This window comes from Cibotium barometz, chromosome 7, assembly GCF_041138505.1.
Source record: "Cibotium barometz isolate CiBa-2024 chromosome 7, ASM4113850v1, whole genome shotgun sequence".
NCBI classification, from domain to species: domain Eukaryota; kingdom Viridiplantae; phylum Streptophyta; class Polypodiopsida; order Cyatheales; family Cibotiaceae; genus Cibotium; species Cibotium barometz.
The window spans coordinates 22785022-22810429 of record NC_141052.1 but is presented as its reverse complement, the minus strand read 5'-3'; the positions used below and the strand labels follow the sequence as shown (position 1 = coordinate 22810429).

The 25408-nt window shown below is 40.1% G+C and overlaps 1 protein-coding gene across 16 annotated transcripts in view; it reads left to right on the top strand.

Annotated features, from left to right (window-relative positions):
• The window catches only part of LOC147636790 (uncharacterized), an 89594-nt gene extending 78287 nt beyond the window's left edge, over positions 1–11307 (top strand). For 2 of the 16 annotated variants that reach the window (XR_015266230.1, XR_015266239.1), the window contains 4 exons: positions 8–78; positions 168–243; positions 331–546; positions 767–1089. Coding sequence is in view for 2 of the 16 variants with exons in the window: in XM_086800332.1 (XP_086656458.1) it covers positions 10325–10503 (179 nt within the window). In the remaining 14 variants the exon portion in view is untranslated. The other 14 variants (XR_015266235.1, XR_015266231.1, XR_015266234.1 and 11 more) reach the window with 14 other exon arrangements.
• Positions 11308–25408: the final 14101 nt, after the last annotated feature.

Genomic DNA, 25408 nt, shown 5'->3' with positions numbered 1-25408 from the left:
CAACCAGCAAAGGGAGAGCAGGAGCAAAAGAGCATCGGATCCATCTCGATCACAGGGTTAGGTGGGGAGTCTAAACCGGTGAGTACAATGTAAATAAGAGTAAGCAACTCAACCCTACAATGATTTCATAAACTAGGTATAAAAAACTCTCTTCTTACTATTTGTAGGCCCCAGGTTCTATACATATATCACTGCCATGCTTACAAATGTGGTCAACTTAGTGGCTGGTCCAGACAATGAGATGTACGTGTTTAGTTGGGTGTACTTACTTTTCTTTGTATTAGTTATAAATGCCACATCTAACTTTGTATGCATGTTCTTGTGATTCAGGATTGAAGCATGGTTGGAAAAGATAAATAAACCATCTCTCTCTCATGCTTGTGAGCCTTGCACACAAAAGTGGTGAACTTTGTTTGGGCAGACTTTCCAACTAGCTTGCAAGTGGAGTTTGTAGATTTAGAAGAATTTTCCCCTTGGAACAAGTTCTCCAATGAGTTGGCATGGGGTGCAACAGAGCTTGCAGTCGGCTTTTTATTGCCGATCAAGGTTGGTTTGTTACTTGTTGCCTAGCATCTCATTTTCCACTTGTTCATGAGAGTGCAACCAAGAATGGGTTGGCATTGTGGTGCAAAAATACTTTGTTATATGACCAAGGTTATGTTCGACATGGCAAGAGGGTAAGAGTAGCCTCTATGGTTATGTTTGGTATGGCAGGAGGGTAGGATGTCCATGAAAGACATGATAATGAGTATGACCTTCATTTCAGGTATTGATTTGACATTGGGAATGTTCTCTAGGAGGGAAGATTTCCCTATGCCGACCATGCATCATGTTCGTGGTGCTTAAGTGGATCCCAGGAGCTTTCCACTAGCAACTAGGAGTGTGCTCATGGAAAGTAGGCATCTTACGTTTCCAAGGACCAAGGCGGCACGGACATATATACATGGGGGGGCTGAGAGAACAGGTATATTCTACTGGTGAGACTAATTATTCATGATTTATCCATCCATGCTTGTTCTCATGCTTTATCCATCCATGCATGCTGGCTCTCAATCTTATGACATTTGATAAGAAGAAACTTTGTTTTTATAGGTGTCTTATCACTACATTCACAGAGGTTAGTCATAGCATCATTGATTTGTTTGCAGGTTGTGGTGGGATGGGTAGAATGTCATAGTCAGTACTACACAATCAGTACACATAGGCATTGTCTATGCATTGAGCATGATGTAAATGGTTATGATGCACTTTTGTGAGGGGCCTTCACTCTGAACCTGACAGATAGCCGCATGTTTGACATGCACATGATCTATGATTACCATTGTATATATCATAAAGAAAAGACCATGATAGTGCACAGCATACCTAGTCAAACTTTATGTATATTTATGTTTTGTCATGGGTATGTATAGGGGCTAGGGTTTTTCCCTTGTACTCCCCAAGGGTTTTTTCACCTAAAGCCAGAGACCCTTGTGTGATATATATGGCTAACATCATCATAATAGGGCTGACCTATATATACCTATTTATAATGATAATCTATCTATTTTTGGGAGCGAATCTTGGCTCTCTCTATCTACATGTGATGTAGCATATTGGTTTCAAGTCATCTACAGAGGACCATGATCTTTATGACATTTCATGGATGTTTTCCTTATTTATAACATTTACTATGGTTTTGTTCCTTTCACGAATGTTTATGACTTTTTCTGTACGTGATGTCACCCATATTCTTAGTGAATGGGCTCTTGAAATTTCCATTCTTAGTGAATGGGCTCTTGAAATTTCCATGTGTCAAGGAATGTCAACAACACTTTTGTATTTTCATTGTATGGACTCTTATTAATTTCATGTATCAAGTAATATGCCAATAATAGAATGAAACTTATGTTGACATTTGAAACCTCCAGACTTGTCATATGGTGTTATAGAAGATAAGAATGTTTTTGGGGAAAATGGGAATGGAAATATTGTTCCCTTCTTTGGATTCTAGAGTATAGGATGGTGGGTTTTTTGGGGAACAAACCCACTAGTTGGATACACAGTCTCTCTCTTTGTAAAAGCAACCTAGATCTAACTCTACTTCTCAAAAAGCTTCAATACTTGTTGTGCTCATTGTCAACACCTTCTTCCACACTTTCAACAATGTCCTAGATGGTCCCTTTCTCATCCACCCATTCCCAATAGTTATTGCCACACCTCTCTACTATTAGGGGTGTTTCTATGCCCATTTATTGACTCAAAAAAGACTACACCTTGATGTGTAGTATAAAGAGAGAGAGAGAGAGAGAGAGAGAGAGAGAGAGAGAGAGAGAGAGAGAGAGAGAGAGTTTTGGGAAATTCTTGAGGAGGTACTATAGGGGGCTAAATTAAATCACAGTGAAGAATAAATATCCAATCCCTAGGATTGAAAAACTTCTAGATCAACTTCACAGAGCCCGTCTTCACACAAATTGATTTGAAGTCTAGCTACTATCAGATTAGGGTCAAGGAAGAAGACATCCCAAAGAAAGCATTTAATTCTAAATATGGGCATTATTAATACATCATGATGTTTGGGTTGACTAATGCCCTAGTAAAATTTAACAGGCTCATGCAAGATATATTCAGGAAGCATCTTGACAATCATGTTTTGGTGTTCTTTGATGATATTCTGATCTACTCTAAGGATGAGAAAGAGCACGAAGCCCAAGTTAGAGAAGTTCTAGAAATCCTAAGGGAGTATCAACTCTTTGCTAAAAAGTGTAAGTGTACCTTCTTTCTAGAAAAAAATGAATATTTGGGATTCATTGTCTCTAAGGATGGGATTTCAATAGACCCGGCAAAGGTACAAGATATAGTGGAATAGCCTTAACCATCCAACATCAAGGAGATTCAAGCATTTCTTGGAATCATAGGGTGGTACCAAATATTTACTCAAGATTATGCAAAGATAGCCACACCTTGATTGAAGATATTTAAAAAGAATACAAAAATAGTTTGAACTAAGAAGCATCAACAAAGTTTTGATAAACTCAAGGTGTCTCTCACAACTTCACCCATCCTTCAACTGTAAAATTTTGATGCACATTTTGAAGTAGTCACTAATGCTAATGGATTAGCTACTGGTGGAGAAGGAAAACTAGTAGCTTACACTTGAAGGAAACTCAAAGATTACGAGAGAAACTATGCTACTCATGGTCTAGAACGTTTGGCTATAATTCATTCTCTTAAGTTATGGCAACAATACCTACTTGGCAGAAGGTTCATGTTTACTATAGATCATAAGAGCTAAAGTGGATTTTTATGAGAATTTGACTTTAAAATCAAATATAGACAGGGCAAAGCTAATGTAGTTGTAAAAGCATTGAGTAGGAAGTTCTTTGTGTCTACAATCTCTATGATAGTAACCCTTTACTTATGGAAGTGAAGTACAATGCAGCCTCCTTAGATAAGTACTTTGGGCATAATTTACAACTCTTGGCCCAAACAACTCACTCTGAGAAAAAGAGTAGGATAATCAAAGATTACACTCTTTTGGATTCTTACTCGGCCAACTAAGGCTGTGCATACCAAACATTAAAGAGTTAAAAGATCAATTCCTACGTGAAGCTCATGATATGCAACATTGGCCAGACATCCAAGATATGTGAAGATGTTGAATGTTCTACTACAAACGAGTTTCTCTTGGCCAGGATTCAAGAAAGATATACTCAGGTATGTCACACAATTCTTATCTTATCAAAGGAACAAGGATGAAAGGCCAATTTCACCCCTAGACATTCCTCAAATGAAGTGGGAATGTATCAGTATAGATTTTCTTACAATCCTTCTTTCTGTATAAGGGGGTTATGACTCTATCACGATGGTGGTGGAAAGGCTAACAAAAGTAGCCCATTTAATTTCTCACAAAAACACCTTCAAGGAAATGGACATTCTAAGAATATTCATCAAAGAGATATTCAAACTGCATGGTTTGCCACCAAAAAGGATTGTCAGTGAAAGGGATACAAAGTTTACTTCTCGGTTTTGGACTGATCTTTTTAAGGGGATTGTAACTCAATTAAACTTTAGCATGGCCTCTCATCCAGAGGTAGATGGTCAGACTGAAAGGGAAAATCAAGTCATTGAAGACACTCATGGCTTATTGGAATGCGAGCCAAATCTATGGCTTCATTACCTGCCCATTGGTAGAATTTACCTATCACTCAACTATCACAAGAGGATAGGTATGTCCCATTTTAAGGCTTTATATGGTCAAGATTGTATAATACCATTAAATTGGTTTGATCTAATGAATAGAGTAGAAGCCTTTAAACAAATGAATAGAGTAGAAGCCTCTAAACAAATGCTCTGGATTATATGGATCAAGAAATGAAAGTTTTCCGGAAGGAGATCAAGGTTGCCTAAGACATACAAAAACATTATGCTAATGTCAAAAGATCTCAACAATTATTCAAAGAAGGAGATATGGTCTTTCTAAGGGTACATCCAAAAAGAAGCTCTATATCTTTAGGAAAGTGTAAAAAGTGATGCCCTCGATACTGTGGACCTTATGTCATCACCAAAAGAATCAATGACCAAGCCTATGAGCTATTGCTACCCCCTCATCTAAAAGTCTATAATGTATTCCATGTAAACCCTTTGAAAGCCTATGTATCTAGTCTTGACCATATCCTAGATGATGATAAAATAGTCATACCATCCCAAAGCACTTAAGAAATTCAACCAAATAGAATCCTTAGTTCTAAAGAAGGGACTCTCGAAAATAGAGTCATTAGGGAATATTTAGTTCGTTTTTGGAAAGACTTCCCAAGAGAAGATGCTACCTCGGAAGATGAACCTAAGTTGTATCAACATTTTCCCTACCTCTTTTTGAGAGGAGGAGACATCTCAATTTCTTTAAGGAGAAAATGATGTAAATTTTTGTTAGAAACCCTTTAGCTTTATTTCTAAATTTTATTTTATTTTCTAAAAAATAAAGGAGGTGGCGACCAGCTCCTTAGCGCAGCACCCCCCCTTCATCATTAGTCCTCCCTCTCTCTCGCTGGGTGGTGGACCTCCGGCCAGATGATATGGAGCATAAACGTTCTTCGTTATTTCATTCCACCGGCCATGCTGCTGTAGATGCATGCCTTATCTTTTTCCTCCCCACTGGCCAACCACGCTATCCGGCCACGACTTCTTCCTCTGCGTTGGCATTGACTCCCTATTATGTGCACCATTTTAGACCCCCCAGGTACTCCTCCTCGAAAGCCACCGCCATGGCTGGTGAGAGGGCTTCGCCTCACTCTCTCCATTTTGTCCCTCGTCAGCAAACAGCTCTACTCACATCCCTCGCTACTCTCGAGTTCTCACCACCTTTTGTAGCAAACCCCCTCCTTACCACTCATCAAGCCACTTGTAGAGGGGGCATTTTTTAAAGTGATCCACGTGTGAACCCCCTCCTCACCACTCATTTGTGCTAGCAACCAGTCCCCCTCACTCTCCATGATTCGCTCATGCATAGCCTCTCACCACCCTCGCCTATACTCACCCCCCTCTCTCAGCCCTCACCACCCCTCTTACACTCCCTTGCTAGTAAACCCCTCATCAACCAAATCCCCCTCACCACTCTCACAATCCCCCTCCATCACTAATTCCCTCACCCACTCATGGACTTCTCCCTCTGGTATTCTTTGTCTCATTCTCCTTCACACTCTCTCTCAATCTCTTGTCCCTTTCTCCCTCTGCCGGTCTCCTCTCCAACTACCTACAACTTTCTTGCGCTTCTGCTCCCATATCTAGATGTCTCTTAATGAATCAATGTCTTTCTCTGTTTCTTCCATTTTCACTACTAGGATAAAGAAAAAAAACTACAACTTGATTGTTAATTATGAATAAAGCCTAGTGAGTGGTTGAAGAATAAACTGAGATTAGAGGCTCTATCTCCAAGAGGTTCTCAATATACTCTACATAACAGAGTATCTCCATTCAACTCCCAGGCCATGTGAGTTACTTCCCTGAAATAAGCAAAGGCTCAACCACGAAAATAAATAATGGCTCATAGAGGACTTGCAGAATGTGGAGGATGTCGGTGTCGAAGGGTAGTTGACCATGATGAGGATACAATGAAACCTCAAATAGCGGTAGCTCCAAATTTCTCCCAAGGGGAGAACCAGCTCACCTCCCCGTTACCATGCAAATATTAGGCCTCTACCTCGTCGTGTAAGTGGGACTAACTCTAGAAGTTCTTGATTAAGAAAAGGGATTGTCTAATGTATTTAACTAGAGAACTTTTCTTTAAGAAAATAGAAAAGGTTATCTCTCTCATGTGAGAATGTTTGCTGCATGGATTTCTATGTGAACTGTGGATGCAAGATTATGACAAGGCCGGTAATATATTCTAAAGTTGTTGAAAATAAAGCAAGGGACGTGTTTCTCTCGAGGATAACGATTCCCAAGTGATAGGTCTAGGGCAACTCGATACTCCCCCACCTAGGTATTGGGCCACGGGCATCGGACAACTCCCAGACTAGACAACGATTGAGCCGAAATGCCACCAGAACATCAGAGACGATGCACTTAACACTAGTTAAGTGCATCAGAGATGATGCACTTAACACTAGTTAATTAGGTAATTACTTTTGTAAATCAGCCATGCTCAGAGCACGAGGGTATCTTTGTACCACTCTACTATGATTGTGCAAGCAGTATAAAAGATGTAATCAAAACTCTGTAGTACAAAGGCTATTGCTATATTACTTCTCTTTTGTGAATCCAAGGAGATCTTTATGTATCATCTTTGGATATTTGTCGTGTTTGTCTATCTTTTTTGTATACTTGTCTTGTTTTTTATTTCCTATGAATCTGTCGGTTAAGTCCAGTATCTTTTGTTGTAATCCAGATTATACGCAGGAGATGATCAGTCTTAAGTAAACATTTCTGCTTGTGCAATCTCCTATAAACCGATAAGTTGTTTCTTCATCATCCTATGCATGTCTCGTATTAGAATGGTGTATTGCTATATGCATAACTAGAGGCACTCATCAACAAAGTAGGTTGATCGGGGTAGCGGTAAACCTCGACGAGACCACGATGTGTCTTGCTGCCTATTTCACTTACTGCTTTACTTGATTCTTGATTCCTTTATGCTCGAATCAATGCTTCATGTCATCACATGAACTGCGCTACTCGGCATGGCTCGAAGCTCAGGAGCTCCAGTTTGCTGGACCCGAAGAAGAACCGGAAGAAGAAGGACCAAAAGAACTAGAAGAAACAAAACATGAATCAAAAGAAGAACCGGTAACTCCACCACCACCACCACCACTATTTATACCACCACCTCCCCGCCTTCTACACCCGCCTTCTACATTACAACATGCTTCAGCGACTAGCTATCACAGTGAAGTATCCAAAATTCTCTGGGAATTCCTTTAAGGATGCAGATGCCCACCACCACCACCACCACCACCACTATTTATACCACCACCTCCCCGCCTTCTACATTACAACATGCTTCAGCGACTAGCTATCACAGTGAAGTATCCAAAATTCTATGGGAATTCCTTTAAGGATGCAGATGCCCACATCCTTCTCTTTGACAGTGCATGGCGCATGAACGTTCCCATGGCATGGTAGATTAGAACCTCAAGAAAGTTGTTTTTCTCTCAACATTACAAAAAAGTGTCGCTCCCTCGGTTGCTCAGTAGTACGAGTATGCTCATTTTCCCACATGCAATGAAATCACAGATGCCTTTCTTCTCAAAGATTCTAGAAAGATAAAACATCAGTGCATGTGCTTGATAAGCTCTGCCGGATGAGCCAGAAAAGCCTTACGATTAAAGACTATGTTGCTAAGTTTCAAAAGCTTCTCCAAACACTAGATGCAACCAATCGACTCGTGGAGGAGATCCTTAATTCCTATTTTATGAAGGGACTAAACAAGCAATTATAAAGGGCAGTAGGCTGGTGCCAATCTCACGAGAATGACTGGTTGAATCAGATCTCGGGAGAGAGCACGTGTTGGTAGGTTTTTTCAAGAGTAAAGGCAAGACCAAGAGGAAGAGGAAGAGGAAGTCCAAAGGTCTGCTTCTCACTCTTTGGAGGAGGAGGAGGATGATTCTGATCACTCAACTTCAAGTGAGGAATCGAAGGAGGAGGAGGAAGATCGCAAGGCAAGGTCGAAGAGCAAGAAGGTAGGAAAAACAACCAAGGAGCTGCTGGCTATGGCCATGGATCAGTTGACTAGTGAAGGAGCAAAGTCCCCTCCCAAAGTTCGGTGAGGCACTTGGTGTTCAAGGTGTAAGAATCATGGTCATGGAGCTGAAGAATGCAGCTTAAACAAGATCTGATGCGCCATTTATAGAACCGACACACACACTAGAGAGGCATGTAGAAACAATGGGAGGAGAGCCCCTCAACAACCTATAGTCCAAGCCCTAGTGGCGGCGATAGTTCAACACATCCCGCCAATGGCTCCATAGGATTCATGCCAAAGGCCACCATTCCATCCACATGGAAATTTTCCTCACAGGAATGTGCCCAAGGCTCAATGAACCACTTTTGCATGCTTCTATTGCCATGCTCGAGGTCATTGCAAATTTATCTATATGAGATTTGGAGGAATCATAGGGATGTAGTGGAAGGAGCCAAAGCTTCAATATCAAGTCCGTCGGTAGTAAATGCCATGGAAATCCAAGATTTAGACGAGAAAGAAGTAATCAGGATGACCACAAAGGTGGCAGAATCATAAGCCATGGTGCCGGTGACAAGATCCATGCAACTCGAGACTCCAGAGGAGGGAAAAGAACCGACCTTGGATAAGTGGGGGAAGCACAAAGTTGTCACTTTGGTAGGAGAAAAAAAAGGTATAAATAGAGGTGTTTAATTGGGTGGAAAAGCAGCAAGCCTGAGAGGCGCTACGAAAAATGGACTAGAAAGGCCCAGGCTAATCTTCCGAGAAAAAAGATGACGTTAGCGTACTGCGGATGAACCCAGATCATGGAGGAAAACTTCCCTCGCCCACAGCGAGACGAGAACCAAGAGAAAGGTGTGGAGACATTGTGGCAGCAGGAGAAAGGTGTGAAGGCACCGAGGAGGAGGAAAGATGAAGCATTTTAGGATTAATTTTAATGACATTTTAATCAAGTTTGGACCAATGGGAGGGGGGGAGTGAACATTCTATCCACTAGCTTTAGGATCTAAATTAGGTATATTTATTGATATACTTTAGGCTTGTCCTCACATCACCTTTTTTATCTAGTAGCCCCACTAGTATCACTTCACCTCCCTTGGGCCCCATCAAATCTGCACAGCCAAAAAGTAGCCCTAAAAATTAAATTTTCCCCTCCAAAAATGTGATTTTATCCCCTAAAAAGTGTTTCCATATTATTCTATAGTGAAAAAAGGATTCACCAAGCTTCCTAGCCCCTTTCTATGCTCTTAAACTAATTACACCTATAAACCATTAGTCCTAGAGCTCTCTAATCTTGCATGTAACCTTCTAATCTCTTTCTATTCTTTGTTATAAGCTTGTAATCTCTCTTCAATCCTGTTATATGTCTTTAATCTCTCCTTAATCTTGGAGCAAGTTTCAAACCCTCTTGCAAGTTTCCATATCTTTATTAATCTTGCTATAACCTCTATAATCCCTCTCTAATCTTGCATATAGCCTTCTAATCTCTTCATAATCTTTACTATGAGCTTGTAATCTCTCTTCAATCCTCTTGTGTGTCTTTAATCTCTCCTTAATCTTGTAGCAAGTTTCTAACCCTCTTCCAAGCTTCCATATCTCTACTAATCTTACAATAACCTCTTTAATCCCTCTTCTAATTACTTGTAAATCTTGTTGCAAGGTTTAGTGTCTCTATAAGCTCTTGTCTAATCCTCTAGTAGCCTTCTAACCTCCCTATTCCTCCTCTAATCCCACTTAAGTCACTTTATCCTCTTGTAAACAAGTTCTCAGCCATGGAAACATCGAATAGGAGACCTAGTGATTCCATCTCTCAGTATGTTCTTAACAACTCTAGGAATGAGCAAGGTATGTGGGTTGGAGAGAGATTCAGAGTTAATGATTGGTTTACTTAGAGCCACACTCAAGAGGGCCACACAGAGTCAAATCTTGTGGTGTTTTGGAACATGATTGGAAGGGAATATTGCTAGCTTTCAAGAAAACTCGAAATGAAGTCATGGTGCAGTGGTTCAACATGTCTACATGGCTTCAAACATTCATCTTCCTCATCAAATGGAAAAAACCAAGTTTCCTTGTAATTTTAAGTATTTTGTTACTAATGTGGTTCTATTCAAATCATTTTATTATATCCTTGTTGTTCACTTCGTTTTTTTAGTGGTTTTGTGTATGCAGACATATTCCCATCAAGTTATATAGAGGAACAACCATTGAAGAGCATAACACGGACCTTCAGTGCTTTCCATTCCACCATAGGTGAGGTTTTATTTCCCAACAAGAACCCTAGGACACTTCTTGGTAGTAGAATATTCTTTTTCACACACTCTTACATAGTTCCCTCTAGGCCTCATTAGGCTGTATAGAGTGGCCAATCCCATACAAATGGAGTGTAGATGTGTTTAAACAAAATATGATTAGTGATATCCAATCCTCTTTAAAATTTACAAAGCCCTCTCGGTAAGTCCCATTCATCGTTTTGTGCACGTGTTTTGTAAGTCCTTGCCCACAAGCCACTCCAGCAATGTTTATTTGCAAATAATTGCAATCTCAGAAGATGAATGGTTTATTTGGAAATGCATGGGATATAGTGGAAGGGGTGCATAAGGGAGATGTATATTATTGCAGAGTTGTGATTTCAAGTATCACACTTTGATTTTTGAAAGCATGCTCATTGACAAATTTATACATCTAATTCCACTACAAGCGATGGATGAAGAAAAAGGGGGAGTGGATACCATTGCAGTCATGTGAGGGTGTTGATTCACCCATAGAACTACCACTCAAACTACCCAATGGCACCATTGACCTTGTCAATGCTAGCAAAGAATGGAAGCTAGCAGACGTTTGAGAATACCTACTAATCATGGGATTTGAGGAAGTACAAGATGCAAGCTTGAAGAAGATAGAACGTAGAAAGCTATTAGCTTTTTCCTATTTCATTTTTGTGTTGATTTTTCTAACCATCCATGCTTTGGTGATATTTGTTGATATGTGTTCATGTAGATTTCATGGTTTGTGATTCTTGGAGGTACGGGGGTGTGGAATTGCAATTAGGAGTGTAATTGGGTAATGTCAATGTAATTTTTTTTCATTGTAATCCAACTTTTCCCTTTTTGATTGATAATGTAATGAATGGCACGGACTATTTGGATCAAAGCTTGAATGATCACAATAAGTTCAATTTGGATACGTTTGTACAAAATTATTATTTGGTTATGTTTGATTAAATATATTACTTGGATTAAGTATTTTAATTAAAATGAATACGTTTAATAAATTATTTTGGGTGGTCGACCCTTTTTCATTAAGTATGAAATTTTCAATTTCAAACCTTGATTTTTTCTATAAATAGGGAACCTCCCTCATTTTCGTCATTTGTATCACTAGCACTCTCGTTTGCTAGTATATATTCCCTACATCTTGGCTTGCACTCTCATCCCAATCCTAATGGATCATTCCATGGCGTATGAGAACTTTCTTACATTCTTAGAGAGGACTAAGTGGGCTTGCCAACAAGAGATATTTCACATTTTCTCTTGCACCATTGACTTCGAAGCAACTATCCTCCTCACCGAACATGACTACAAGAAGCAGACCTTGGAGTACGCGGAAACATACATAAAGCTCTTTTCTATGATCATCCCCGACAGTAACACTCTCTGGGTCCCTTGTGCGAGCTTCTACACTACATCAACAAAATTGATTCAAACTATCCTAAGAGATTGCGTAGGTACCAAGAAGTTGTACAAGAAGATGGGCACTTCAAGGCGCTCTCCACTCAGGAAATGGTTTGTCTTGGTAAGGGAAACACGAGCACAAACTTTTTGTCATGGATCTCAACATTCATTCTCATGTTGAATAAACAAGACTCCAATGATGAGGTTGATGTTGGTGGCGACATTGCCCTGGTCGATTTAGTTAAAGGCAAAGAGGTAGATCCAAATCCGGAGCTCCTTGATCAAGTTGTGGAGCAAGATCTGGCCTTGTTTCTTCTTCAACAACATGAAGAGGAAGAAACAGATGAAGGTACCACCTCATGGGCCAGTGGAGAAGGTTCATCTTAGTAATGGTAGTTGTGGATACACCCATCGTCGTAGATGAGGCCGATGAGATAAGGGCAGCACTAGATATGCCCGAGTTAGCACTAAGTACACTTAGCTCCATAGTGGTAGATGGAGAGGAGTTTCTCTTCTTGCAGGACTTAGAAAAAATGTTTAAAGTAAAGCAAGATGAGTGCTTATCTCTCCTTACCATTGGGCTAGATTTTCCACTTGACAACAATAGATCCTCTCAATACATGGCGGACCAACTTGTACCAATTAATGGTATGGTATTAGAGAGTGTTGTCCAATTTGTTCAAGGGAAAATACAAGAATCAGAACAGGGTCAAGTGCCTGAGGAGGAATTCAAAGAAGTACAAGCTAGCTTGCCCCAAGTCAGCTTGGTGCATTCACCTCCTCAACAATTGGTGGAGGAACACAAGTTGTCAATTAACATTGAGCAGCCAAATGTGATAGCATCTGATGAACTACACTCGGTAAGTTAATAATCCCCAGTTTTTTATTCCTATTCATGGCATGACTGATTACTAAAATATGGTTTGTATGTAGCATGTCATGGAGTTGGATGCCTTGGCACATCGTAAGGGTGGCACAAGGGATCTCTTTGGAACTAACTCAGCATTGGCCCATTGCATGGGCCATATTCCAACTAAAGAAATTATGGTTATCCAATGCTTTTAGGGTCAATGCATGCTTGGGTGTAGCCATTTTTGGTGAGGTTCAAGGCATTTTTTGTATATAGGTAACTTGCCCGACCCATAACTTATGCATTGCTCAATGGAATTTAACAAACTTGGTATCCAAGTAGTAGTACACATTCCAATCTTCAATATGAGACCAAAAAAACACAGAAGTAAAATTTATAATCTAATAATTAAACTATTACAAGTTCGATGTGGCATGTGAGGTATGTGTTCTAAATAACATATGTTATAACACTATGCAAAAACATCAAAAATTTGTTATGCACATACATGCAGCCAAGTAATCATTCTAAAGTATAGTACATGAGCTTCTCCTCAACCATAGGACGCATCCAATTGAGAACATCTGGTATGGTTTAAGGGACCTCCAATGTTGTGCTAAAATTTTGCATACCCATTCAAGGGCATGCTCCATAACTTTTTTTTGGTTTATTGAGAACCTAAACGGATTGAAAAAATGGAATCCACACTAGTGGGACTAGTGCATGGTGGTCTTAAAACACTGATAGTTGGTGATATTGGTATCTTGATTCACCTTGGAATGGAAGAAATTGAAAAAGTTCAATTTTTACATGTGCAAAGATCTTTTAATAAATCCAACACTATTTACAATTTTTCAATAAATCCAACACTATTTACAATCTTTTAAAAGAAACTTGCACTTGGATCATAAAGATCAACGCTTTTTTCCCCCCATCAAGAGGCACAGCCATTGATTCTTATTTATAGAACAATTACTATCCGGGATTTACTTCATCTATCGTAATAATAGAAAGGAGTCTCATTTTACGGATCCATCAGTCCAGCCTACCCCATCCAGTCCCATGGGTTAGCGAACCACCCAACCACTGTAGTGATGGGATCCCATTTAGAATTTGGTTAGGTTTTGTCCCGGGTATCAGGGAAAAGAGTTCCTAGGCCCCCTAGCCGGATATTCATGCAAATTTAACACCAGTCATGCCACTTACACACCCAATATGAAATTGCTTTTTTTCACAGATTCAGCCATCTTTAAAAACAATCATTTAATGAAACCATAGTATCACTGATCACAATCCTCCAAAATATCCGGTTGAATCTTAATTTCCAATCATTCCTTCATCGGAGTATCTATGGCATCATTGGCAACCAGAATGCTCACCACCTGTCCACTCAGGGGCCTTTTCAATAGTTCCTAGCTCATAGTACCCGGCAATATAATCACTTACAAAAATCAAATGGAATCTCCATTGAAGATCAGCAAGATCAACCAACAGATCCATATAAAAGAGCCATGGACTCATCCGTTGAGGACCAGTAAGGTCAGTCAACCCAATCCATGCCCAGTTCTAGAAAACAACTCTTACTCCTTGTTCCAATATCTTTCACGACGCACGTGTGGGTATCTGCGACGACCCAGAGCCCGAGCACCGTATGGTCAGCACCCTCTAGGATCCTTCGCAGGTCACCTAGCGCTTTACTCATAGGCTGCTTCCTTGGTCCCTCATCCACCGTGCCGGAAGCTCACCATTTAAATCGAACCGAGGTTGGTCAAGACCTCGACCGACCTTACTATGCGAGACGTCCTCCGTTGACTCTCCGTCAGCAGCTGTTGCAACTTTATCAGGTAGGACTCCACGACCACATTCTCAAGACAGTCAAAATGCTTCCCCAACATTCTTGACGACATAAAACAGTCATTTACAAACAGTTCACAAATATAGTTTCTACAATAATTTCTCATTACATCTCATTCGTTCACATCATATATTATTCATTCACATTCTGATTCACATGACATCTCATCTCATCCATTCACTCATATCGACTTCATATCCATTCACATACATATTCGCATTCATTATTCCACATACACATCCACATTCACTTTTACATCCATACATCCATTTTCACATTCACATTCATATTTCCACATCCACACCCACATTCATACATCCACATCCATACATCCACATCCCTATCTACATCCATACATCCATTTTCACATCCACATTCATACATCCACATTTACATCCACATCCACATCCATACATCCACATCCACATCCATATCTACATTCACATTCGCACATCCAATTCCACATTCATATTCACACATCTACATCCACATCCTCATCTACATCTACATTCTTACATCCACATCCACATTCATACATCCACATCCACATCCACATCCACATCCACATCCACATCTGCATTCATACATCCACATCTATATCCACATCCATACATACACATCCACATCGGCATTCATACATCCACTTCCATACATACACATCCATATCCACATTCATATTCATACATCCACATCCACATCCACATCCTCATTCGCACATCCAGATCCACATTTACATTCATACATCTATATCTTCCAAACTCTCTGAACTTGATGAATCATAACCTGTAATTCCAATTCCTTCAACCTTCTTTTTGCCTTTATCCACAGCCAGTGCTCACACTCTCATGCCTCAAGCATCCGTACAGTGCTACTCTCAGCCTCTGCTGGCCCAGACATAGAAATAGAACTAAAACTTGCTTGTGGAAATTTCACATGCACATCAGCATCAAGTGAATCAATGACACCCTCATCCTTTGCTTTGTACCAAATAGCAAGCTCATCAAACACCACATCTCGTGAGATAACCACTTGCCTAGTTTGTGGATTGTAACATTTATATGCCTTTTGATCCTGTGCATAACCAACAAATACACACTTCTCTGCCCTTAGGATCCAACTTCCTCCTTCTCTCATCAGGCACATGTACATAAGCTATGCATCCAAAAACTTTGAGGTGTCCAATGTCTGGCGGCCTAAAACTTGTAAGCCGCATCTCTGGCGTACTTCCATGAATGGCTGCTGTAGGTGTCTTATTCAATATATACACTGCAGTAGCACATGCTTCTGCCCACTAATAATCTGGCATGCTCTTTTCATTAAGCATCACCCTGGCCACTTCACAAATGACTCTATTCTTTCTCTCAACAACACCATTTTGCTGTGGTGTATACCTGCAAGTCAATTGTCTTCTTATACCATGCTTTCTCAAGAAATGCTCAAAAGCATGTGAGGTGTATTCACCACCTCCATCTGTCCTCAAACACTTTATCCATGAACCATATTGCTTCTCTGCAAAAGCTTTGAAATCCATAAACTTTCCCAACACTTCACTTTTCTCTCTGAGAAAGTATATCCATGTCATTCTGCTGAAATCACAGATTCTTACACCTGCACACCTCAAAAAGCTGGAGGGAGGAATCTCACAGCAATGCAAGACACTTTTGCAATGTATGCGGAGGGAGAAACAATGAGAATACATAAGACTCCTTATGGAGCAGCATCAGGAAGCGGATGCAGATGGACGCATTCGAACATTGCCATCGGAGCAAAGAACATGAGCTGTGGGGCCAATCGATTGGTGGGAGAATTCACGACAACAACGACAGGCCATTCAGATGAGTACAAGTCTCATGTCATTAGAAGCTTTACCTTGCACCCTAAAAATCATAGAGTGACAACCCTGCCAACACCTCAGGAGATGCACGTAGCACAAGAGACACTACTTTCTAACCTGAGAGATGGCCTACAGAAAGTGAAAGAGGTGCACAGGTTAGATTAATTAGCTGCAAAGAGGGCAACATTAGCTATGCTGGTATCCCCTGAAACAAAGAAATGGCTTGGATGCACAACGTCGAAGATGTTGTCAATCAGAAGGTCCAACATTGCTCCAGCGGTTGGACGTAGAGAAAAAGTAATGCAGGATGATCCAAAATCGAAAAGTTTGTGGGCTTCAATAGAACGCAAGAAAAGGAAAGATAGCCTAACTGTGGAACTCACTGTTAGAGTGACATCATTCTGGCACGAGAACATAAGAGTTTCTCCAAACATGTAAGATTCCTCCCCAGCCTCTCAGGATGTCCAGTATCTTCCCCTGTAGTCAAATCCCTCTTCAAAAATATAAAAGATCTTGTTTCTACCAGTTTTGGCCTAGAGAGAGAAAATCTTCTAGAGAGTGATAATTCAGTTTTTAAATATTTTTGGATGGAAAAATATCTCTTCTTATTAAAATAAGTTCCCCCAAAACAGAAGTCCAAAAAGATTTTCAGAAGGTGCATTAGAAATTAAGTATAATCTGTTCAAAAGGCATTATCCTGGGGGTCAAGATTTTTTCAAAATTTTAAATTAAAGTTCCTATCGACCAATAAGATTCATCCAAATGTAGGGAGGAGATAAATAGAAGAATAAAAGAAAAATCCCCCAAAAATGAGTAAATACTCACATAAGATGAAGAGTTGACTAAGGACAAGGTTAATAGTTAAAAAAGAGAGATATTTAGATGAAATGATGCAATTTTGACACCTCAGTATGGGGGAATTCCCCTCATGAAGGAGGCGCCTATTTCACATAAGCACCAAGAGACTTGAAAAATCCACATTGGGTGCTAAATATACTTCGATCATGACAAAAATTTGCAAGCATGTGGGGGTGGGCCCTGCCCACATGCTTGCAAAGTTTGGTCCCCATCGGAGCATGTTTGAGTACGATCCTATGGGGAAGGCCCGGATTTTCCATGGCCTCTTAAGCACCAAGAGACTTGAAAAATCCGCATTGGGCATTAATTACTAATCCAAACATGCTCTGATTGTGACCAAACTTTGTTAGCATGTGGAGGTGGTCCTCCCCATATGCTTGCAAAGTCTAGTGTCCATCAGAGTATGTTTGGTTACGATGGTATGGGGAAGGCCCGGATTTTTCATGGCCTCTTAAGCACCAAGAGACTTGAAAAATCCACAACTGGGCACTAATTACTAATCCAAACATGCTTCGATTGTGACCAAACTTTACAAGCATGTGGGCGTGGGTCCTCCCCACATGCTTGCAAAGTTTGGTCCCCATCGGAGCACGTTTGGGTAGTACGATGGTAGGGGGAAGGCCCGGATTTTCCATGGCCAAGAGACTTGAAAAATCCGCATTGGGGGCGCTAATTACTAATTTTTCCATGGCCTCTTAAGCACCAAGAGACTTGTAGAATCTGCACTGAGCGCTAATTACTAACCCAAACTCTATAAGCATGTGGGAGTTTCATTCCTTTCAGATTTGAAGTAATCTTTTCACCTGAGTGTACTCTTGGTTAAGTTGGAAAAAGGGACTTAACATGGAGTTTTCGTATTAATAGGATCATGGATCAAGGTCATCATGGTAGAGATGTTAGCCCCCGACGCGATGAGGAAGAGCTCGGCCCAGATGTTCGTAAAGCTCTTTATAAATCTCAGCCTGGACCTTTCAAAGGTGAAGGGGAGCACTTGGGAGAAACAGTAGAGAAGTGGATTGAAGCTATGGAAGAGTACTTCGATGTTACTGGCTACAATGAAAAAAGTAAGGTGGCTCTTGCCAGGATGAAGATCGTAGAAACAGCCAAAGTGGCATGGAGAAACCACTGCGAGACAAACCATCTGGATCGGAACACCAAGACATGGAACGATCTTAAGATTTACCTAAGGAAGAGATTCTGTCCTCTTGGATTCCTGGAGAGTAAGATGAATGAATTCTTGGAATTAACCCAGGGGAGCAGAACTATTGAAGAGTATCACCAAGCATTCTCTCTCCTCCTCAAATACTCGCCACCATTGGATGAAGAACAGATGCTGGCCAGGTTCACTCGGGGAATGAACGAACCCTTAGATACTCCAGTAAAGAATGCCAAGCTAGTAAAGAATGCCAAGCTAGTTTCCATGGCTAAAGCAGTGCGGATGGCGAAGGATTTCGCCAAGGCCTTTGTTGTCAAGGTTCCGCCGAAGCCAACACCATCATCTTTCAAAAGATTTCTAGCTCTAGAAGGTGATTCCAACTTTCCGCCTCCTAAGTGACAACAAGGTCAAACTCAGGATATGGGAAGTTCCATAATAGAAAAAAGGTCTTTTCTCGGAACACAATCCCTTGGAATTCAACTTCAGAAGTTCCACCCTCAAACAAAGATGTTAAATGCTTTAATTGCCAAAGATATGGACATCGCATTATGGATTTCCAAACTTCTTTTGGATCAAGGTTTTCAAGACAAGGAAGTCAAGGACCAAGATTCCAGATGCCAGCTCCTTCCTTCCAGAGTAATCAAGGTCATTCCCATGAAAATCAGGGAAACCCTAGAGGTAGACCCCCTAACCAACCCTCAGCTTCAATGCAAAGTAATGCAGGACCTCTGCCCTCAGAATAGGGGAAGTCAAAGAGAGATATTCCCAAATCGGCCTTCTACTTCCAAGGCAGTAACGTTGGAAGTAATAGAAGAAGAAAGAGAACTAAGAGATTATCCTCCAGCTGGCGAGATGAGCTCGTGTTTTTTTAACTGGGGTAGGATGTAAGATTCCTCCCCCCACCTTTTGAGATGTACAGGTGTAAGAACCGCCCTTCAGTATCTTCTTGTAATCATCTTGTTTTACCCTATTTTGGCCTTGAGAGAGAAAATATCTAGAGAGAGATAATTCAAAATTGAGATATTTTGGATGCAAAAATTCTCCTAATGTCTACGATGAATTCCCATGAAATAGAAGTTCAAAATGAACTTTCCAATGTGCATTAGGAATTAATTGAATATGTGTATAAGAGACCTTAGCCTAAGGGTCCACATTTTCAGAAATTTTTGGATCAAGGTCCAAATAAGGTTCCAAAGGGCCAATAGGATTAATCTAAGTGTTGGGATAAGATAAATACAATGAATAAACAAAAATAGCCCAAAAGTGAGTAAATGCTCACATTAGATGAAGAGTTGACTGAGTACAAGGTTTATTAGTTTAAAAAAATGAGATATTTAGGTGAAATGATGCATTTTTGACACCTCAGTAAGGTGGGAAATTCACTTGAGCTAGGTGCCTTCTTCATCATCATTGTTTGGCTTTTTTAATTCAAAAAAATTAAGATATTTCATCTCTCCTCTCTCTTGGTGTAAACTGGATCAAAAAGGGAGCCAAACTGATCCAAATCTTGTCTGAATTCGGTCAAACTGAATTTGGAAGGCTCTAGAACCCAATTGGACTTGGCTAGTGGCCTCCCTCACCTATAAATAGACTCTCATTCCTTTGTATTTTGATATGGGAGCAATACCATGCCAATATTATCTCTAAATTAGCATATTTCTATTATCCCTCTAATTTGCCTCTTCTCTTGAGAGCTTTGGAGCTTCTCTCCCCTCCATCCTCTCTTGGAGATTACTCTCCCTCTCTTGGTGGCCAAGGACTTGCTTGGAGGCTTCACTTCTAGCCAAAGAATCAAGCCCAAATCAAAGGTAAACCCTATTTTAATGTTTTTTTTTCAATTCTCTCAATGATTTTCTTCTTCTCAACCCCTCCAAAGCTTGAGAAGCTTTCTAAGCAATGTCTTTTTCTTAAAATAAAGCTTTCCAAGGATTCATAATGTCTATTTAGATTAATGTTAATTTTTATGCTTAATCTTAATGTTTTCTTTAAGAAAATCTCTCTTTTGAAAAGATTAGTCATTATTATGGCTTGATCCTAATTGGTAGAAGGATGATTCTTATTCATAATCTCTTTATCTTAAGCCAAACTCTAAGCTTGACAAGATAGAGAAAGAGATTAGTTATTTTCATGATTTTTAATCTAGGAAAAAGGATGATTAATTCTGTTAAACTTGTTTATGATATGGAAAAATCATATTAACTCATCCTAAATTGGAAAAAAGTTATGCTAACCTTTTTAGAAAGAAGGAATAGTTATTTTAGTTTAATGTAGAGAATTAATCATAATTACGGTTATAATTATGCTATGTATGCATAATTCAATTTTAGTTTAAAAGAGGACTATCATTTTTTCATTACAAGTTTTCAATTCAATTAAAAAATTTGAACATTTCTAGTAATTGCAGCGAAGCTCTCGCTAAATTTCCCAGAAAAGAGATAATTCTTATTTTTATGCATAATTTTAAATAATGCAAGAAGAGGAGTTCCTATCATATTCTAGGCATATATATGTTTATGCTAAAAGTGGAGTTTTGAGAATTATTCAATAGTCCAAAAATAAAAAAAAGATTATGCAAAAATTTTATAGAATCATTCAATTTATGATAATTATGGAAATGATTCATTTAGATAAATGGATTAGTGTTTATACTAAAAGAGGAAATATGGGTATAATTGATTTTGTAAATCCCATGAATCTTTTATTCAAAAAGAAGAATATTGAGCATAGTTTATTTTGAGAAATTAGAGAAAGAATGTGAAATGATGTGAATGAATGTGAATGGATGTGAATGGATGTGAATGGATGTAATATGATGTGAATAGATGTGAATGTATGTGAATGATGTGAATGAATGTAAGAATGATGTGAATGGATGTAAATGGATGTGAATGAATGTAAGAATGATGTGAATGGATGTAAATGGATGTGATATGATGTGAATAGATGTGAATGAATGTGAATGGATGTGAATGAATGTGAATGGATGTGAATGAATGTGACTTGATGTAAGAATGATGTGAATGGATGTAATATGATGTGAATAGATGTGAATGACTGTGAATGGATGTGAATGGATGTAATATGATGTGAATAGATGTGAATGACTGTGAATGGATGTGAATGAATGCGAATGAATGTATGAATGATGTGAATGGATATAAATGGATGTGATATGATGTGAATAGATGTGAATGAATGTGAATGGATGTGAATGAATGATGTGAACGGATGTGATATGATGTGATTGGATGTGAATGGATGTGAATGGATGTAGGAATGATCTGAATGGATGTGATTGGATATGAATGGGTGTAGTAATGATGAGAATAGATTTGAATAAATGTAGGAATGATGTGAATGAATGTAGGAATGATGTGAATGGATATGAATGGATGTGAATGGGTGTAGGAATGATGAGAATGGATGTGAATGGATGTAGGAGTGATGTGAATGGATGTAGGAATGGATGTAGGAATGATGGGATTAGATGTGAGTTGATGTGGGATGATGTAATTGGATGTGAGTTGATGTGGAAAGGATGTGATTAGATGTGAGTTGATATAGGAATGATGTGATTGGATGTGACAATGTAGAAAATGTGGGATAATGAGAAATGACATGGAATAATGAGAAATAACGTGGAATGGGATAATGAGAAATGACATGGAATAATGAGAAATGACGTGGAATGGAATAATAAGAAATGACATGGAATAATGAGAAATGATGTGGAATGGGACAATGAGAAAAATGATGTGGAATGACAAGAGATGATGAGGAATAATGTGAAAGGATGTGGATGATTTGAAAAGATGGGAATTCTGTTTGGAACTGTATTTGTAGATAAAACCTATTTTTTAAAAGATTGTTTTATGTCAAGAATGCTAGGGAAGCATTTTGACCATCTTGTGAATGAGGTCGTGCGGACCTAAGTGAAAAAGTTGCAACAGCTGACAGAGAGTCATGAAGGACATCTCGCGTAGCAAGGTCGTTGGCCAAGCTTGACCAGCTTGGGTGCTAACCATACAATGCTCGGGCTCTGGGTCGCCGAAGATACCCACACGTGCGTTGGGAAAGAAAATGGGTTGGAGTTGTTTTTTGAACATGGGCATGGATCTAGTTGATTGACCTTACTGGTCTTCAACGGATAAGTTCATGGCTCTTTTACATGGATCTTGTTGGTTGATCTTGCTGATCCCCAATTGAGAGTCCATATGGTTTTTATGTGATTAAACTCCTAGGTACTATGGGCTAGGAACTATTGAAAAGGCCCCTTAGTGAGTAGGTGGTGCATTCTGGTTTGCCGATGATGCTATAGGAAAACTAAGGAATGGCTGAAATTGGATTTTATGGTTGGAAAGTGGAAAAAGTTGGAAATCGGATCTGGATATTTGGAAGGATTATGATCAGTAATACTATGGTTTCATTTCAAGTTCTCTTTAAAGACAACTGAATCTGAAAAAGGCAATTTCATATTAGGTGCGTAAGTGGTGTGTCTTAATTGTATTTTGCATGAGTGCCGACTAGGGGGCCTGGGAACTCTTTTCCCTGGTACCCAGGACAAAACATAACCAAATTTTCATAATGGATCCTATCAATACAGTGGTTGGGCGGCTGATTTTAACCTATGGGACTGGATGGGGTTAGGCTGGACTGATGGATCCCTATAATTAAAATTCAATTATGTTCAAGTTATGATAGTTGAAGTAAATCACGAATAATCCTTGTTCTATGGAAAAGAATCAACGGTTGTGCCTCTTGATGGGGAAAAAAGCATTGATCTCTATGATCCAAGTGCAAGTTGCTCCCTTGATCCAGAAATGTGACCCGCGGGTTCGGTCAGAATGAAAAAGGAAAGTTAAGGCCTTTGACTACGTTAGAATTATTATCCTGGAGGAATCGTCTATGCTTTTGGGCGGGACGCTTATTTTTCGGGTTCGGTTTTCGAAGAACTGAGGGATTAGTCTCTTGTCCGGACATTCATGGGTGAGGCTCAAGTGGGAAACCCTGCCCCGCACGTGAGGTTGCTACTTCTACTTCTCGGTTTCCAATGCGTGGAGGGGGTAGGGGTCTCACACCTTCCGGTTGTGTGGCTGGCTTCTTTCCTTCTCCCTTCAAGAGGGTGAACCTCCTTTTCTAGACTTCTAATTCATTTTCCATTTGTATCTCTTTTTCCTTATTGGCACCTCTACCACTGGTGTCAACCTCCTTGCCCACTTGGCTAGGTGTAGCTGATTCCACTTGGCTAGGTGCAGGTGCTTCCACAGGGCTGGGTGTAGCTGCTCCCATTTGGTTGGGTGTAGCTGCTCCCATTTGGTTGGGTGCAGCTACTTCCATGGGGCTGGGTACAGCTGCTTCCATGGGGCTAAATGTAGATGCTTCCACGACTTTTTTCAGTTCTAAGCCTATTAGTAGCTGAGCTAGATTCAGATTTTTGGATCCTCTCTCTAGGTTTTGATCTTGTGAATGGTAGGGAACGATTTGTTTGCAAGAAGGTGTGGGGGCTTGCATTATGGCAATGAATTTGTTTAGATATTGTCCTCACACCTCCTCGATTGCGTGCCCTTTCCATTGATCCATCTTTTCCACCTCAAGCTTGTAGACCTTCAAAAATTCCTCTACATCCACAAGACCTCCAGCCTAGCTTTTGCCTTGACCAATTGTATCTTGTCTTTGTCAACCCTCACTTGCACTTCCTTTATGACTTTGAGGTGCTCCTCTCTGATCAGAGCAGCTTACCCCTTCATTAAAGCTTGTGTCGCTTTCCTTGGCCTTGTCCAATTTTTCTTGTAGTTGCACATCCATTTGTTCCTTCCAAGCCATTACCTCCTTCATATTCTCCATTTCCCTTTGAATCTCTCCATTGGCCTTTTGGAGCTCCTCAATTTGCTTTTGCATTTTATCTAGGTGGACCGCTTCCATCCTTCTGTTGGAGCTTTTCTTGTAGGGGTTTCTGTTGGCTCCTTACCATCTAGATGACAGTATCCTTTTCTTTGACTGTTGCCTGCAGGTTTAGTCATTTCCTCCGAGCCATCTTTGTCATGCAATGTTGGAGGTAATTTTTGCGAGCTCCCTACACCCCCAATGAAATCTGGAAAATTTATAGAACTGGTTGTGTAAAGAGATTAAACTATGCTTGTGCAAGCTGCAAGCTTGAAGTGATTGTAGCCTCCTGCTGCTTTTGCTCTAGATTTTGTGAGAGGATAGACTTGCCAATGTTAGCAAAGTTCTCCTTAAGCTTCCGTGCTACCCTTTGCTTCTATTGTCACATTGGTACCTTCCTTGGAAATCCTCCCTTCTTGCTCGTCCTCTTCTTGCCAAATTAAAAAACCATCTTCTTCCCCATCGCCTGGTCTTTTCCTTGTCTAGAACTTTCCTGTTCCTTGGGATTCTTAGCTACATCTTCTTTTGGACCTGCATCCTCCCCGTGACATGAATCCTCTTGTTTCCCTGCATCCTCTTTGTGGCCTTCCTCCTTACCTTTTTTGGGTCCTTCTTATGCCTTAAATAGGGTTGTTAGATATGTGACAATTTTGTTTTCCTATTTGGGTGGTTGATCTTCTCTATCTGGTCCTTCAGGTTGTGATACACGACCTCTTCCCATGCTAAGGCTTTGTTCCATCTTCCATGGCCTTCACCATCCCGAAGGCCGTCCTCGACATGCAATATGGTTTGAGGGTGAGATTGATGATCTCCACCACAAAACTCTTGCTTTTGTCGATCTTCGTCTACCATGCCCATGATCTTAGACTCCTTGGCCTTGCCCTCCAACAGACTGAACTCCGTAATTAGGTCCTCCACCATTGATTGGCAGGCTGGTGTGATCTTATCCTCCCCTCACCCGGTAATTTGAATACCACGATGACATACAAAGTGTTGAACACTCTCTTCTCACCTGATAGGATCGTGATGATGTTCAACTTCTTCAGCTACTCCAACTGCTCCGCAGCCTTGAAGTTATGTTGAAGCTCCTCCCAGAGTAGCTCCAAAAATTCTTTAATCCCATCTTTTCTAGCTGCTGGGCATGCT